The 16212-nt window shown below is 42.4% G+C and overlaps 1 protein-coding gene across 1 annotated transcript; it reads right to left on the bottom strand.

Moving 5' to 3' along the window:
• Positions 1–7809: 7809 nt before the first annotated feature.
• IDS (iduronate 2-sulfatase) lies at positions 7810–15658 on the bottom strand. Its single transcript, XM_075260388.1, has 9 exons — positions 15434–15658; positions 13860–14005; positions 13375–13552; positions 11959–12047; positions 10158–10358; positions 9478–9648; positions 9076–9202; positions 8821–8991; positions 7810–8439 (listed from the first exon to the last, which is right to left on the bottom strand). Exons 1-9 carry the CDS (start codon positions 15537–15539, stop codon positions 7979–7981), a joined length of 1650 nt encoding a protein of 549 aa, XP_075116489.1. The 5' UTR covers positions 15540–15658; the 3' UTR covers positions 7810–7978.
• Between the last annotated feature and the right edge of the window lie 554 nt (positions 15659–16212).

Raw genomic sequence — 16212 nt, 5'->3', positions numbered from 1 at the left:
GAACTGTATAGCAGTAGCAAAAATTGTGGGTGCACGTAACCCCCATATATTCTTTGAATTCCCAGTCAGACAATGGCACTATATACCAGTAGTAAAAATTGTGGGTGCACATAACCCCAATATATTCTTTGAATTCCCAGTGAGACAATGGCACTGTATAGCAGTAGCAAAAATTGTGGGTGCACATAACCCCCATATATTCTTTGAATTCCCAGTCAGACAATGGCACTGTATACCAGTAGTAAAAATTGTGGGTGCACATAACCCCAATATATTCTTTGAATTCCCAGTCAGACAATGGCACTGTATAGCAGTAGCAAAAATTGTGGGTGCACATAACCCCCATATATTCTTTGAATTCCCAGTCAGACAATGGCACTATATACCAGTAGTAAAAATTGTGGGTGCACGTAACCCCCATATATTCTTTGAATTCCCAGTCAGACAATGGCACTGTATAGCAGTAGCAAAAATTGTGGGTGCACATAACCCCCATATATTCTTTGAATTCCCAGTCAGACAATGGCACTGTATACCAGTAGTAAAAATTGTGGGTGCACATAACCCCAATATATTCTTTGAATTCCCAGTCAGACAATGGCACTGTATACCAGTATTAAAAATAGTGGGTGCACATAACCCCAATATATTCTTTGAATTCCCAGTGAGACAATGGAACTGTATAGCAGTAGCAAAAATTGTGGGTGCACGTAACCCCCATATATTCTTTGAATTCCCAGTCAGACAATGGCACTATATACCAGTAGTAAAAATTGTGGGTGCACATAACCCCAATATATTCTTTGAATTCCCAGTGAGACAATGGCACTGTATAGCAGTAGTAAAAATTGTGGGTGCACATAACCCCAATATATTCTTTGAATTCCCAGTCAGACAATGGCACTGTATAGCAGTAGCAAAAATTGTGGGTGCACATAACCCCCATATATTCTTTGAATTCCCAGTCAGACAATGGCACTGTATACCAGTATTAAAAATAGTGGGTGCACATAACCCCAATATATTCTTTGAATTCCCAGTGAGACAATGGAACTGTATAGCAGTAGTAAAAATTGTGGGTGCACATAACCCCAATATATTCTTTGAATTCCCAGTCAGACAATGGCACTGTATAGCAGTAGCAAAAATTGTGGGTGCACATAACCCCCATATATTCTTTGAATTCCCAGTGAGACAATGGCACTGTATACCAGTAGTAAAAATTGTGGGTGCACATAACCCCAATATATTCTTTGAATTCCCAGTCAGACAATGGCACTGTATAGCAGTAGCAAAAATTGTGGGTGCACGTAACCCCCATATATTCTTTGAATTCCCAGTCAGACAATGGCACTATATACCAGTAGTAAAAATTGTGGGTGCACATAACCCCCATATATTCTTTGAATTCCCAGTCAGACAATGGCACTATATACCAGTAGTAAAAATTGTGGGTGCACATAACCCCCATATATTCTTTGAATTCCCAGTCAGACAATGGCACTATATACCAGTAGTAAAAATTGTGGGTGCACATAACCCCCATATATTCTTTGAATTCCCAGTGAGACAATGGAACTGTATAGCAGTAGTAAAAATTGTGGGTGCACGTAACCCCCATATATTCTTTGAATTCCCAGTCAGACAATGGCACTATATACCAGTAGTAAAAATTGTGGGTGCACATAACCCCAATATATTCTTTGAATTCCCAGTGAGACAATGGCACTGTATAGCAGTAGTAAAAATTGTGGGTGCACATAACCCCAATATATTCTTTGAATTCCCAGTCAGACAATGGCACTGTATAGCAGTAGCAAAAATTGTGGGTGCACATAACCCCCATATATTCTTTGAATTCCCAGTCAGACAATGGCACTGTATACCAGTATTAAAAATAGTGGGTGCACATAACCCCAATATATTCTTTGAATTCCCAGTGAGACAATGGAACTGTATAGCAGTAGTAAAAATTGTGGGTGCACATAACCCCAATATATTCTTTGAATTCCCAGTCAGACAATGGCACTGTATAGCAGTAGCAAAAATTGTGGGTGCACATAACCCCCATATATTCTTTGAATTCCCAGTGAGACAATGGCACTGTATACCAGTAGTAAAAATTGTGGGTGCACATAACCCCAATATATTCTTTGAATTCCCAGTCAGACAATGGCACTGTATAGCAGTAGCAAAAATTGTGGGTGCACGTAACCCCCATATATTCTTTGAATTCCCAGTCAGACAATGGCACTATATACCAGTAGTAAAAATTGTGGGTGCACATAACCCCCATATATTCTTTGAATTCCCAGTCAGACAATGGCACTATATACCAGTAGTAAAAATTGTGGGTGCACATAACCCCCATATATTCTTTGAATTCCCAGTCAGACAATGGCACTATATACCAGTAGTAAAAATTGTGGGTGCACATAACCCCAATATATTCTTTGAATTCCCAGTCAGACAATGGCACTGTATAGCAGTAGCAAAAATTGTGGGTGCACGTAACCCCCATATATTCTTTGAATTCCCAGTCAGACAATGGCACTGTATACCAGTAGTAAAAATTGTGGGTGCACATAACCCCCATATATTCTTTGAATTCCCAGTGAGACAATGGCACTGTATACCAGTAGTAAAAATTGTGGGTGCACATAACCCCAATATATTCTTTGAATTCCCAGTCAGACAATGGCACTGTATAGCAGTAGCAAAAATTGTGGGTGCACGTAACCCCCATATATTCTTTGAATTCCCAGTCAGACAATGGCACTATATACCAGTAGTAAAAATTGTGGGTGCACATAACCCCCATATATTCTTTGAATTCCCAGTCAGACAATGGCACTATATACCAGTAGTAAAAATTGTGGGTGCACATAACCCCCATATATTCTTTGAATTCCCAGTCAGACAATGGCACTATATACCAGTAGTAAAAATTGTGGGTGCACATAACCCCCATATATTCTTTGAATTCCCAGTGAGACAATGGAACTGTATAGCAGTAGCAAAAATTGTGGGTGCACATAACCCCCATATATTCTTTGAATTCCCAGTGAGACAATGGAACTGTATAGCAGTAGCAAAAATTGTGGGTGCACATAACCCCCATATATTCTTTGAATTCCCAGTGAGACAATGGCACTGTATACCAGTAGTAAAAATTGTGGGTGCTCATAACCCCCATATATTCTTTGAATTCCCAGTGAGACAATGGCACTGTATACCAGTAGTAAAAATTGTGGGTGCACATAACCCCAATATATTCTTTGAATTCCCAGTCAGACACTGGCACTATATGGCAGTAGCAAGAAATGAGGGTATTTGTATTCCCAATATATTCTTTGAATTCCCAGTCAGACAATGGCACTGTATACCAGTAGTAAAAATTGTGGGTGTATATAGCCCCAATTCTATTGCTAGGGGACTTGCAGGGTATTTCTGAGGTGAAGGTGGGGGGGCACACCGTTGGAACGGGGATTTGGGGTGTATATATGGGGTATACGGGAATACACTGTCAGTGTGTTCCATTCAGGATCCTGGGAAAGCTGGGTTGCGGCGATTGAGCCCGTCAGTGCCACGTTACACTGACAAGCTTCTCCCTGGAATTGAAGTTATATGTAAGCCCAATATATTCTTTGAATTCCCAGTCAGACAATGGCACTATATGGCAGTAGCAAAAATAGTGGGTGTATATAGCCCCAATCCTATTGCTAGGGGACTTGCAGGGTATTTCTGGGGTGAAGGTGGGGGGGCACACCGTTGGAACGGGTATCGGGGGTATATATCGGGTATACGGGAATACACTGTCAGTGTATTCCATTCAGGATCCTGGGAAAGCTGGGTTGCGGCGATTGAGCCCGTCAGTGCCACGTTACACTGACAAGCTTCTCCCTGGAATTTAGCTCTTACAAGAGCTGTTGTGGTTGTCTTCTCCTTCCTATCCTAGCCTGTCCCTGCCTACCCAGAATCTAACCCCTAGCTAACTGGACGGAAACCTCCGTCCCCGGTGAATTGCAAGCTCAGAATGACGCGAAGCTGGGCGGCGCTGTTCTTTTAAATTAGAGGTCACATGTTTTCGGCAGCCAATGGGTTTTGCCTACTTTTTTCAACGTCACCGGTGTCGTAGTTCCTGTCCCACCTACCCTGCGCTGTTATTGGAGCAAAAAAGGCGCCAGGGAAGGTGGGAGGGGAATCGAGTAATGGCGCACTTTACCACGCGGTGTTCGATTCGATTCGAACATGCCGAACAGCCTAATATCCGATCGAACATGAGTTCGATAGAACACTGTTCGCTCATCTCTAGTTATTGGTACCTTATTGTCCTCCAGCAGTGGATGAGCGAGTAGTAGAGATGAGCGAGTAGTTAAATACTCGTTATTCGATATTCGTTTCGAGTAGCCCCTCAATATTCGACTACTCGAATCAAATATCGAATCCTATTATAGTCTATGGGGGGAAAATGCTCGTTTCAGGGGTAGGCAACGTTCGATCAAATTGAACTTACCAAGTCCACGAGTGAGGGTCGGGCTGGATCCTCCGAGAAGTCTTCTCCGCATAGCGTCCCCGCGGCGTCTTACAATCAAAGCGGCCATTTTCTTGTAGCGTGGGCATGCGCAGTTGGCTCTGCCCAGGCCCGATGCCTGGCAGAGTGAATTCAAAGCTGGAAGACGCCGCGGGGACGCTGCACGGCGAAGACTTCTAAAGGTAGGAGAAGAACCAGCGTTGATTGGCCGACTGTATAGCCATACCTCCCAACTTTTGAAAAACTCTGCGCGCCGCGGCAAATTTTGTCCCGCCACCTTTTGTGTTGACTCCGCCCATTCTCATTAATTTTTCATGTGCCTGCACACTGTATAATCCTCCAACAGTCACCCATAAATTATATGTCCCCCCTCCATCTCTGCCCCCAGATTCATGTCCCCTCCATCTCTGCCCCCAGATTCATGTCCCCACATCTCTGCCCCCAGATTCATGTCCCCACATCTCTGCCCCCAGATTCATGTCCCCTCCATCTCTGCCCCCAGATTCATGTCCCCTCCATCTCTGCCCCCAGATTCATGTCTCCCCCATCTCTGGCCCCAGATTCATGTCCCCCCCCATCTCTGCCCCCAGATTCATGTCCCTCCATCTCTGCCCCCAGATTCATGTCTCCACATCTCTGCCCCCAGTGTCATGCCGTCCTCTCCTTCATCTGCCCCCAGTTTCACGTTCCACCTCCGCATTACACTTACCTTCTCCTCGTTCCCCCGCCGCTCTCTGCGCGCCTTTCTCTCTCACACTGGCGCACAGTTGTAGACGCGTTGTGACGTCATCACATCGCATCTACAAGCCAGTAGGCGGCGTTCAGCGGCGTTAGCCGCGTATGTGTTCAACTCAGATCTGCGTACTCTGGACGCAGATCTGAGTTGAAATCGGGACATGCCTCCCTCTAACCGGGACCGCTGGAAATGTCACCCAAATCGTGAATGTCCCACGGAAATCAGGACGGTTGGGAGATATGGTATAGCATTCGACCAATCAATGCTGGTTCTGCATTGAATTTTTCCATTCAAATAGCAAGTGGTACACGATCAAGTACGAGTATTTCGAATACCGTAGTATTCGATCGAATACCTACTCAATCAAATACTACTCGCTCATCTCTGATAGGCAGCTATGCAATACATGGACAACCCAAGTCTGCCAAAAAAAAAAAAAAAATACAAAACTACACATTCAAAAAAAAAAAAAAAAAAAAAAATGGGATGAAGTGAAAGCCAAACACTAATGTGTCACGTTACAAGATGATAACAAGACAAGACTTGGGTCACACAACTCTGCTGTAACAGTTCTGGAAAAGTCTCTGAAAAGACTGTGCTTATTCCCTGCCTAAAGTGTATTTATGAAGTAGATATAATAACTGTGTCGCATGAAGAATGAAAAAGATAAATACACTATAGCGACTCCGGAATAATTTAATAGGCGAACGATAAAAGGAATTTATTAAGTTGCAACAGGAGGAAACGTGAAAACAAAGATTCTGCTAATAGAGAGAGAAATCATTTTCTATGGCTTTCTATATGGCAGGAGGCTGCTGCCCTCCAGTGGTAAAGTCTAAAAGTAATGGAGTAGTGAACCTAAATATTAACGGGAAAAAGTGATTAAACATGGAAAGAAAACGCTCTTCTATTTCTTAGACTTCTGTGACTTCTTCAACTTCTAGAATAGTCTTGCATCAATCTGAGAATCCGGGATCCTTCTCCATGTTTGGCAGGTGTATCAGAAGTGAGGAGGTGACTTCATGGTTCATTCAGTCTAAGCCCACAAAGCATGATAAAAAATATTTGGTCTCAAATCATCCGACCCAAAACAAAACGAATCCTGAAGGGTTTGCCCATTGCTTGCAGTAGACACTACAAGAAATAAAATCTTTCACTAGGGAAACAATGCAGAAAAACTCCTCGAAAACTTCAGATCTTCACGAAACCAATGGTACTCCATGCTCAACTCAATGGGCCGAGGAAGAGTCACATAACAACAGATCTGCTAGGTATTTTCTGAATCTAGAGCAAGAGTATTTTATGAGAGGAATCAACATGACCAAAATTCTCCTTGGTCCAGGAGAAATTCTTGAAGTAACTCATCAAGCGGGGTTCACACTACCGCCACTGTCTGCCCTGGAATTTCTGTTATAAACCCTGGGGAAACTGGACATGGGGCGACTTGCAGCCTCTCCGTGGGGGAACCGTTTTTTAATTACATGGGCACAAAGTTCTATATGCAGGACTTTGTGTCCGTAGTAATATGAACCCAGCCTTACAGACAATGAGATCAAAGCCACTCTTCTCAAAAACAAAACTACTGGCCCAGAAGAGACCTGTCAGGAGAATATTATAAACTTCTCCAATCTCACCTGGCCTCTACTTGGACAAAACTGTGCAACGCAGTATACATAGAAGACTTATTGGTTGCTCAGTTTCATGAGGTCCGCATGATCCTTCTGCCCAAACTGGGGAGAGGCCTCCTTTTAGTCCCAGTTTAATAAGGATGGATCGATAAGCTTGCACTAAGATATTGGCAAATTGTATGTAGGCAATCCTATTTGGACTATTAGCCAATTTTTTGCGGATCTGGGCCTCGGACTGTTATCAAGTCCAACTCCACCATCAAGAGCTCTGGTGAAGTACTCCGGGGCCTGGTTCTGCTCCAGTTAGGAGAGCGTAGCACACCCAGGACTGTTTTTGACTCAGTGCTTGGGGATACTGGTAGCCCAGCTCTTACAGAGTTATTTGTTGCATCAGGTTCCTGACATAGGCCTTGTATCTTCTCTTACCTCCAGCATTACCTACTGACTTCTCCCTCTCCTCTCTCCATAGACTTCTGTTGACATAAAATCCCTTCTCATGGCTAAAAAAAAAATGATCACAATAGCTCAGCTTTGCACTGTGCCCCTTTTTGTGTCTTCTTGGCACATCACCTGGACCCTTGAGATGTCAGCATTTTTTAGAAGTTGTACCCTTTACCACCTATGTACCTTGAAATTCCTGCATAAGAGAAACTACTGAAGCACTAACATTCACTGGTACAGCATGAGAAAGATCAGGATGAGGTTTTTTTATTTTCTAAAAATATAGAAAAATATAACATACAAATCTAAATAATGATATACACAATTATTTACATGGTATGGGGCCACAGGGTGGCTCAGTGGTCAGCACTGCAGCCTTGCAGCACTGTAGTCCTGGTGTTCAAATCCCACCAAGGGCAAAAAAACACTGCAAGGAGTTTGTATGTTCTCCCCGTGTTTGCGTGGATTTCCATCCCATATTCCAAAGACATACAGATAGGGCAAAAAAAAATGTACATTGTGAGCTCTATGTGGGGCTCATAATCTACATTTATTAAAAAACAACAAAAAAAACAATTATTTACATGGTATAACCCTCTACAAAATAGTTATACATAAATCGGTTCCCCAATATGTGAATCACTTCAATGTGTGTCCAAAGAACTTCCAAGCAAAATCATAATGTACAGACGCATTGAACACATTATTGTCTTGATTTGGGTCCGTTTTGACTAAATATAACTCTTGGGCGTGAATGTCTGTAAAATTAGTCTCAAAAGTCTCAGGGTTGTATCCAACCCATAGGGTAAGTCTGTAGTCACGTGTCCTCAAGGAGTACCCCATAATTCTGATGTCTTTAAGATCAGGTAAGTCCGAATTCCACTGGGGTGTATCGGAAGGTCTGGGGTAAGAGCTGTAAGCTACGGTTTCCGCAGTTTCTTCTTCTGATGTAGTGAAGTATGGAAGAAGACTTCGCCCTTCGGTGCATAAATCCACATGAAATGAAGGTACAGGACAGTCTGGTAGACGAGGAAGTTGAGCGAGTTCGGCAATGGTTGAATAAAGAGAAACTAATTCAACGGGATTGTCATTGATTTTACCTAAAAGAGTGAGAATAACATCAATGAGGCAGAGATCTTCTAGAAGGGCCTTATGGTATTGCCATAGTCTTAACAGCTAACTTTCATTCCAACTAAACTTTTGATAAAGGTCCTCTATGATTCACGATTTTACATGGCCCATGGGACCTTGGCCAAATTGGCCTAGGCACAATGACTATAGTTCTCACACGCACCACTCACACAACTTGTAACTTTGCCAACGTGACAAAAAAAGACACAACGGAGAGTGAAGACCTTCTCAGATTCCAAGATGAAGTTGGCCCTGAATCCTATATTCATTGGGAAGAAGGTACCAAGGATAAAGAAAAAAACATACTCTAAAACAATATACAGAATAATATCTAGAATCACTAGTATTACCTGGAGGTTTCCACGTGGCTTCCATATTTAAGGGATCTATGTATGTAAAGATCTTCTGTTGGGTCCGTTTTGTGACAGTCATGCCTGGTACATAAAACATCATTGGTACACGTGTAGCTACGTCAAAATTACTGTACTTGGCCCATTCTCCGTGTTCTCCTAGAGACCATCCTGCAAAGACATAAGTACAATGAATGAAAAGATACAAATATCTAAAAGTATAGAAGTGACGGAATATCTTCTCATTGTTATTACCATGATCGGAGGCTAGAACAACAATGGTGTCCTTCGCCAGTCCTAGATTTTCCACCGTATTTAACAACTGGCCAACTTGACTGTCCAGGTAAGAAACGGAGGCGTAATAACTCTGACGGATTAATCGCTGGAGTGAGAGAACAAGTATTAATAAGGGACAAAAAAACAAAAACACAATTTTGTTCTAATTTCTAGAGGCTGACTTTAGCGCTTACAATAGAATTACAATAGAAGTTCCTTCAGGTACAATATACCGATAATTATCATTTTATAAGCTATATAAGATGTGTGCTTGAAGTCATACTGACTAATATAGTCAGAATCCAGAATTAAAGGACTATACCCCTATTCCAAATGTAGCAAATATAAATTTATACAGTGAAATATTTGCCTAAAGTCTACCTGGAAGTGCGGAGGAATAGGTCCATATGGAAAACTGATGTTTAGCGCTTGAACATCCTCTCTCTTACGAATGTCTGCCCAAGGGTTGTAAGCGACAGACGGAAGATTCTTGGGTATGTCGGGGTCAGGTGCCAAGGATATGCTTTTAATGGGATATAGCTTTAAAAACTCCTAGACAAACAGAATTGTGACATGTTAAGAGACCTAAGACATGGTACATCTTATCAGTTTATGTTGAGCATGTTATACACCATATAGTGAGGTGGTCTTCATTGGTGAGGTATCGCTCCCTGGATGGTCCCTGTCCGTGTCCACTATAGCACAAAGCAGCGACTCGAAGCAGAAACTACACTGTTAATTTGGTATGTGTTGTTACTATGGGTATTATGTGCACTATACTGTAGTATTTGGTTGCCATTGGGGAGGATATTATTTGTACAGCACAACGGCATTTGTTTGGTGCAACACAATAGACTGGTGAGTCGTGAGTGAAAAACCATTGAGAAGCCCTGATATACACCATTGTTGTTCGAAGACTTACAGTACCACGTGCAAGAAAATATGAGATAGAAAACAGAAGCAATGATAAAAACTATAACCATATAAACAATGGCTATTAAATTATAATGAAATCCTGTAATCGGCAATAAATAATTCAGACGATGACCATTCCCAGTTACCTTTGGAAATCTGAACGGAATGTGAGGCTTATGATATCCAACCGCTAGGAAAAATGATGAATTCTGCTGTCTGACAGTTTTCAGGAGCCTTATGGCTTCTTCTGTGCTTTGTATATCCGGTAATGTCCCCTCTGGGACTTCAGACACATCTACTGGACAAACCAAGTTGGCATGAAGCTGTCCGTCTTTGCCTTTGCACGTCTAAATAGAACATATAGATGACAAAGAAAATGATTATAAGATGGCGTTTAACAGTATTGGAAGTGTTTGATATATTGTATGAAAGATAGATATTACATATGATTGTATATTATATTACATTATATTATATTATATATATATATATATATATATATATATATATATATATATATATATGATATATATATATATCCTACTAAAATTATAAAGGTGAAAATATGTGTGTTTGGATGTTTGTGAGTTTGGATGTTTGTTCCTCAATCACAGACAAACGGCTGATTGGATTTTGGGGAACTTTCACACACACCTACATATTGCCCAGGAAGGAAGGATAGGCTACTTTAAATGTGGGTCACTCACCCCAAATCGCCACCGTCACCCTCCAAAGAACTCTCCGGTACGGCTGTAGCAGCTGGCATTCCGCCAGCGCTGGTCTGTGCACGCACCTCCTATTGGTGTATGGATGGGTGTGGGCGGGCTCTGGAGCCAGGGCTGCGGCACCATAGGTTGGGGGCTGAAGGTGGGCGTGCCGATTCAGCAGGGACACAGTGAGCAAGATGGCGGCAGCCCACATGGTCCCGGCGCCGCAGCTATCCCAGGCCACCTACACACTTCACGGAGGAGGAGGAGCTAAGGAGGAGGCTGCTGCACCTGACACAGCACATAACAGGTCAGTGCAGCGGGTACAGGGGGTTGGGGAGGGGGTGTCCCTAAGTTGGTGTCCCCAGGGATCAACCACATTGCCAAGCTTCATGTCCCCCCCCCTACATAGGCCCCAGTGTAGTTGGACTCACCTTGCCATGCTCCCCCACCGCTCTCTCCGCTCGCTCACTGCACATAGGTGTCAGGCGGCTGGCTGCGTATGGCAGGTAGACTGCAATAGAGGCGCCGGTATTCTGCAATGCACTGCAGAATACCGGCGCTTCTATTGCAGTCTACCTGCCTAGGGGGGACAAGAAACTGGGGGCAAAGATGGGGGGGACAAGAAACTGGGGGCAGAGATGGGGGGGACAAGAAACTGGAGGCAGAGATGGGGGGGACAAGAAACTGGGGGCAGAGATGGGGGGACAAGAAATATAAGCGGTTCAGGTTCGATTTTACTGCTTTTATAAATAAAACGTCACTTTTTGGAAATGTACAAGAACACAGCCGCGAGCCAACACACCATGCTCCTTATGGTGGACGCTATTAATCTTCAGGGGTAACATCACAGAAACAGTAATGTCATTGAAGAGAGGGTAAGGGACATAAGCTGGTGAGTCCCCTATGACAAGGGACTGGAGGCAGGCAGTGTGTACTATCCATCTCCGACAACAGGTCTGCTAACAGGATTGGCCCTACCATTCTATTCGGAGCATCCATTGTATATTCTGTAAAATTCAAGAATGGGTACATCGATTGTAGTGTCCGTCAAGCATTGGACCAAGCTTGTGAATAAACTGAATGTGCCAGTCTGAGACTCCTTTGCCCAAGGCCCACATAAACCTTAAACCAGCTGTACAATGACTGATGGTGGAGAATTGTCAGAGACACGGGCTATCATGTCCTGTGTTGTAAGACTACACTGAACATCCCTAGAAGACACAATAACCATGCATACCTTTGTATTCTCATACTTCTCTGAAGATGGGTGGTAAGGCCTAACAGACCAACTGTATGGATAGTCGTCACTGTGGTTAGATGAAATACCTAGGAAATGCCAAGTGACACAAAGATAGAATCACAGCAGAGTATTATAGGCACATAACAAAGAAACATCATAGAGTCACCAGACTGACAACTTCCTAATATATTCTGGAGATGGTTAGATATAGTACTTTGTAATCAGTTTATTGTCAAGGCACCATTCAACTAGTAAGGGACTGTTAAACGCAGCTTTTTTTGTTGTCGACTTTGCTGCGTTTTTTTGAGCCAAAGCCAGGAGTGGATTGAGCAAAAGGAAGAAGTATAAGAACTTATATATTTCCGATTCCTTTCGTGGCCATTATTGACTTTGGCTGAAAAAAAGCAGCAAAATCTGCAACAAAAAAAATCTGCATTGCAGCAACGTGGGGCCTCAGCCTCAGTGCGGAAAAACAGCTTCTTTTGTTGTGGTTTTTTGAGCCAATGCCCAAAAATGGCTACAGAGGGAATGGAGAATATATAAGTTCTTATACTTCTCCCTTCTGCTCAATCCACTCCTGGCTTTGGCTCAAAAAAACGCAGCAAAATCTGCAACAAAAGAAGCTGCATTTCCGCAACGTGGGGCCTCAACCTTAAAGAGGACGTTTCACCATCTGGGGCACATGCGCTTTAACACACCGCTAGAAAGCCAACTGTGCGCTGAAGCGGCTTTCCCGTTCTATGCCACCGGTGATGAGCTATCGGTGCCGATACCGTAGCTCTTCACTGTCAGAAGGGCATGTCTGACAGTCTTTCAGGATGCCCTTCCTCACAGAAGTGTCTATAGTAGGGTTGAGAGATCGGGATCGGAAAAGATCGGATTCCGATCGGTGATCGAGTAAATTTCACGATCGCGATCGGAATTCCGACCCGCTCTTTTCCAGTGGGGACTGCAGCTCAGAACCCTTCAGAACTGTGAATGCAACCCTGCGATAAAATTAGCACAAAAATGGTAATGTAGCACCAGTTGGACTACATTCACATGACCAAGTGTGCGACAGAGTGTGCACGAAGAGGGAGGAGCGATTTCATAGCAGAATGCACTCAGATGACATCAATGGGGTGTTCGGTTCTATAGTCACGGACCACGATAGGACCCTCTCTCTAATCACGAGAACACAGCATTGGACCCCACATTAGAACAGACTCGGCCTGCACATTCTGTAGTGTGGATGAAGCCTTACTCAACTTTTTCTGTACTTTTACATGTATACATTATACTATTTTCCATAGGCGCATATTTCTCATATCTGGCCTGCCACGCAAGCTATTATACACAATGGAGGAGATGAATATTTTATAAAAATGGAAACCCTTTTAAGATTGAAAAAAAAAAACATGAGTAGATTTTTACCTGGATGGAATACTTTCCCGACTGACATAGTCACGTAACCATGTTCCTTAAAATACTGTGGTAGTGTGGAGTAATTCCCAGCGTGGACCCTCCAATAAGAGTTAAAGTCAAACAGTCTGGTGGTCGAGGGTCTCCGTCCTGTTAAGAAGGACACTCTGCTGGGGGCGCACACTGCTTGCTGTAGTAGAGAGAAGACAGGAATATGTCAGGGCTTGGCGTTTCAGCTGTCATAGATCGGAGCTTTACTCTGACAGTTTCTGGCGTAAGTTATAGTTTATTCGCCAGACCGTGGATTTCCGGCAAGCCGTGCCTATTATTTATGCAGGCAGGACACAGTACAGGAAAACATCACAAATTCTGAGCAACTACGATACAGATAAAACCTTCCGACTTGTAGAAGATACATGTGAGAAAATCTCCTTGGTAAAAGCCGCCGCCTTAGACCACTGTCATTGACACCAGAGACTGAATAACGCTCCGCTTACCTGGGCATAGGCATTGGTGAACAGAACACTGTGAGACGCCAGCTGATCGATGTTTGGGGACTTCACAATACTGTCACCATAACAGCCCAGACTTGTCCGGAGGTCATCGACAATTATGAGGAGGACATTCATACCAGACACGCCATCTAAAGTGAAAAGAAGTCAGAAAATCATCCAAGTATCTAGTGGAGTAGACAACATGATACGTGATGTTCTATACAATGAAAGGAAAAGCACAAAGTATGTGTATTGTAATATATCAAGGCTGTATACACATGTACTGAAGTGTAATATATCAAGGCTGTATACGCATGTACTGTAATGTAATATATCAAGGCTGTATACACATGTTCTGTAAAGTATATACATGTACTGTAATGTAATACATCAAGACTGTATACAAATGTATTGTAAAGTATATACACGCACTATAGTGTAATATATCAAGGCTGTATACACATTTACTGTAATATAATACATCAAGACTGTATACAAATGTATCTTAAAGTATATACATGTACTGTAGTGTAATATATCAAGGCTGTATACACATGTTCTGTAAAGTATATATATGTACTGTAATGTAATACATCAAGACTGTATACAAATGTATTGTAAAGTATATACTCGTATTATAGTGTAATATATCAAGGCTGTATACACATGTACTGTAAAGTATATACATGTACTGTAATGTAATACATCAAGACTGTATATACATGTATTACGGTATAGTGTAATATATAGAGGCTGTATACACATGTACTGTAAAGTATATACATGTACTGTAGTGTAATATATGAAGATTGTATATACCTGTACTGTATTGTAACATATCAAGTTGCATATACATGTACTATATACAGGGGAACTGTAGTGTAACATATCACAGCTTATATACATGTGCTGTACTGTATATACATGCACTGTAGTGTAACACATCAAGGTTGTATATACATATGCTGTATTATATCATGGCTATGTGTACATATACAATACTGTATATACATGTACTGTAGTGTAACATATCAAGACTGCATATATATGTACTGTACTGTAGTGTGATATATTGGGGCTATATGTAAATGTACTATAGTGTATATACAGTACTGTACAGTAACATATCAAGGCTGTATATAACATGTACTGTAAAGTAAATACATGTACTGTACTGTAACATATCAAGGCTGTATATACATGTACTGTATATAGGGGAACTGTAGTGTAACGTATCAAAGCTGTATATATATATACACTGTACAATAACATATCAAGGCTGCATATACATGTACTGTACTATATATAAGTGTACACTACGGTAACATATTTATATAGTATATACATGTACTGTACTGTATGTACATGGACAGTAAGTATGGCCCTGGGATGTCTACCTAACCACGGTATCTCTTGGAGGGTTGCTTTCCCTTGTGGAGTACGCCAAGCAGTATTAGTGTACATTCATAAGCAGAAGATTTGTGGCAGAAATGTCACATTCATCTGATCTGAGCTCGCAGAAACCCTTGGTTTACTAAGTCACTGTCTACACTTGTCATACTTGTAAAGTCATATACCTGAGGCAGACGTCTGTTGTCTTCTTGCAGCCAGTCCTTCAGTGACATGAGACAATACACAGACGAGGCAGAAGAGCCCTGGGATGTAGTAATGTGCAGATTTCATGTCGTCCTGTCCCCGTCATATATGTGTCCTGTGATTTATAGTCTGTGTGTCCTGTGCCTTGTAATCTGTGTGTCCTGTGCCTTATAGCCTGTGTGTCCTGTGCCTTATAGTCTGCTTGTCCTGTGCCTTATAGTCTGTGAGATCTGCTGCTACTTCCTAGTCCTGAGAGGCGCTGTGTGATTGGGAGGGAGGTGCAGGGGATGACGGGACATTGAGTGACAGCGCTGGCCTGGCTCTGCTTGCCTGTGTGTACAAGGCTCACACTATAACATGTCTATGGCTGGAGTCTCCACCTAAATACAGGAGGTAATTCGCATATATTCGAGAGCCCTGTCCCGACTGAAAGCAGATTAAACTGACATATAAATGAAATGCTGCAGAGAATCTGCTGCAGTCCCATGGAAATCCACAACAGACACAGAAACGCACCCAGTTCTTCTTGCAGATTTGCTGCATATTTCAGCCTTCGCATAACCCTGAAAATCCACACTATATAAAGTACTAAAATCCGTACCGCACTTCCGTTTTTGCATATTCTGTGCAGATTGTTTCCAAATGATTTTTACCATCCCATGTTCTTTGCTGCTACTCTGAAGCTCGGGATTTTCTGCATGTATCTCACAATCTATAGCGTTTCCACCACATGGGAACTCCACCTTAAAGAAGAAGGAAC

The sequence above is a fragment of the Leptodactylus fuscus genome, chromosome 11 (assembly GCF_031893055.1).
Source record: "Leptodactylus fuscus isolate aLepFus1 chromosome 11, aLepFus1.hap2, whole genome shotgun sequence".
NCBI lineage: Eukaryota > Metazoa > Chordata > Amphibia > Anura > Leptodactylidae > Leptodactylus > Leptodactylus fuscus.
This window is presented reverse-complemented; position numbering and strand designations above follow the sequence as displayed.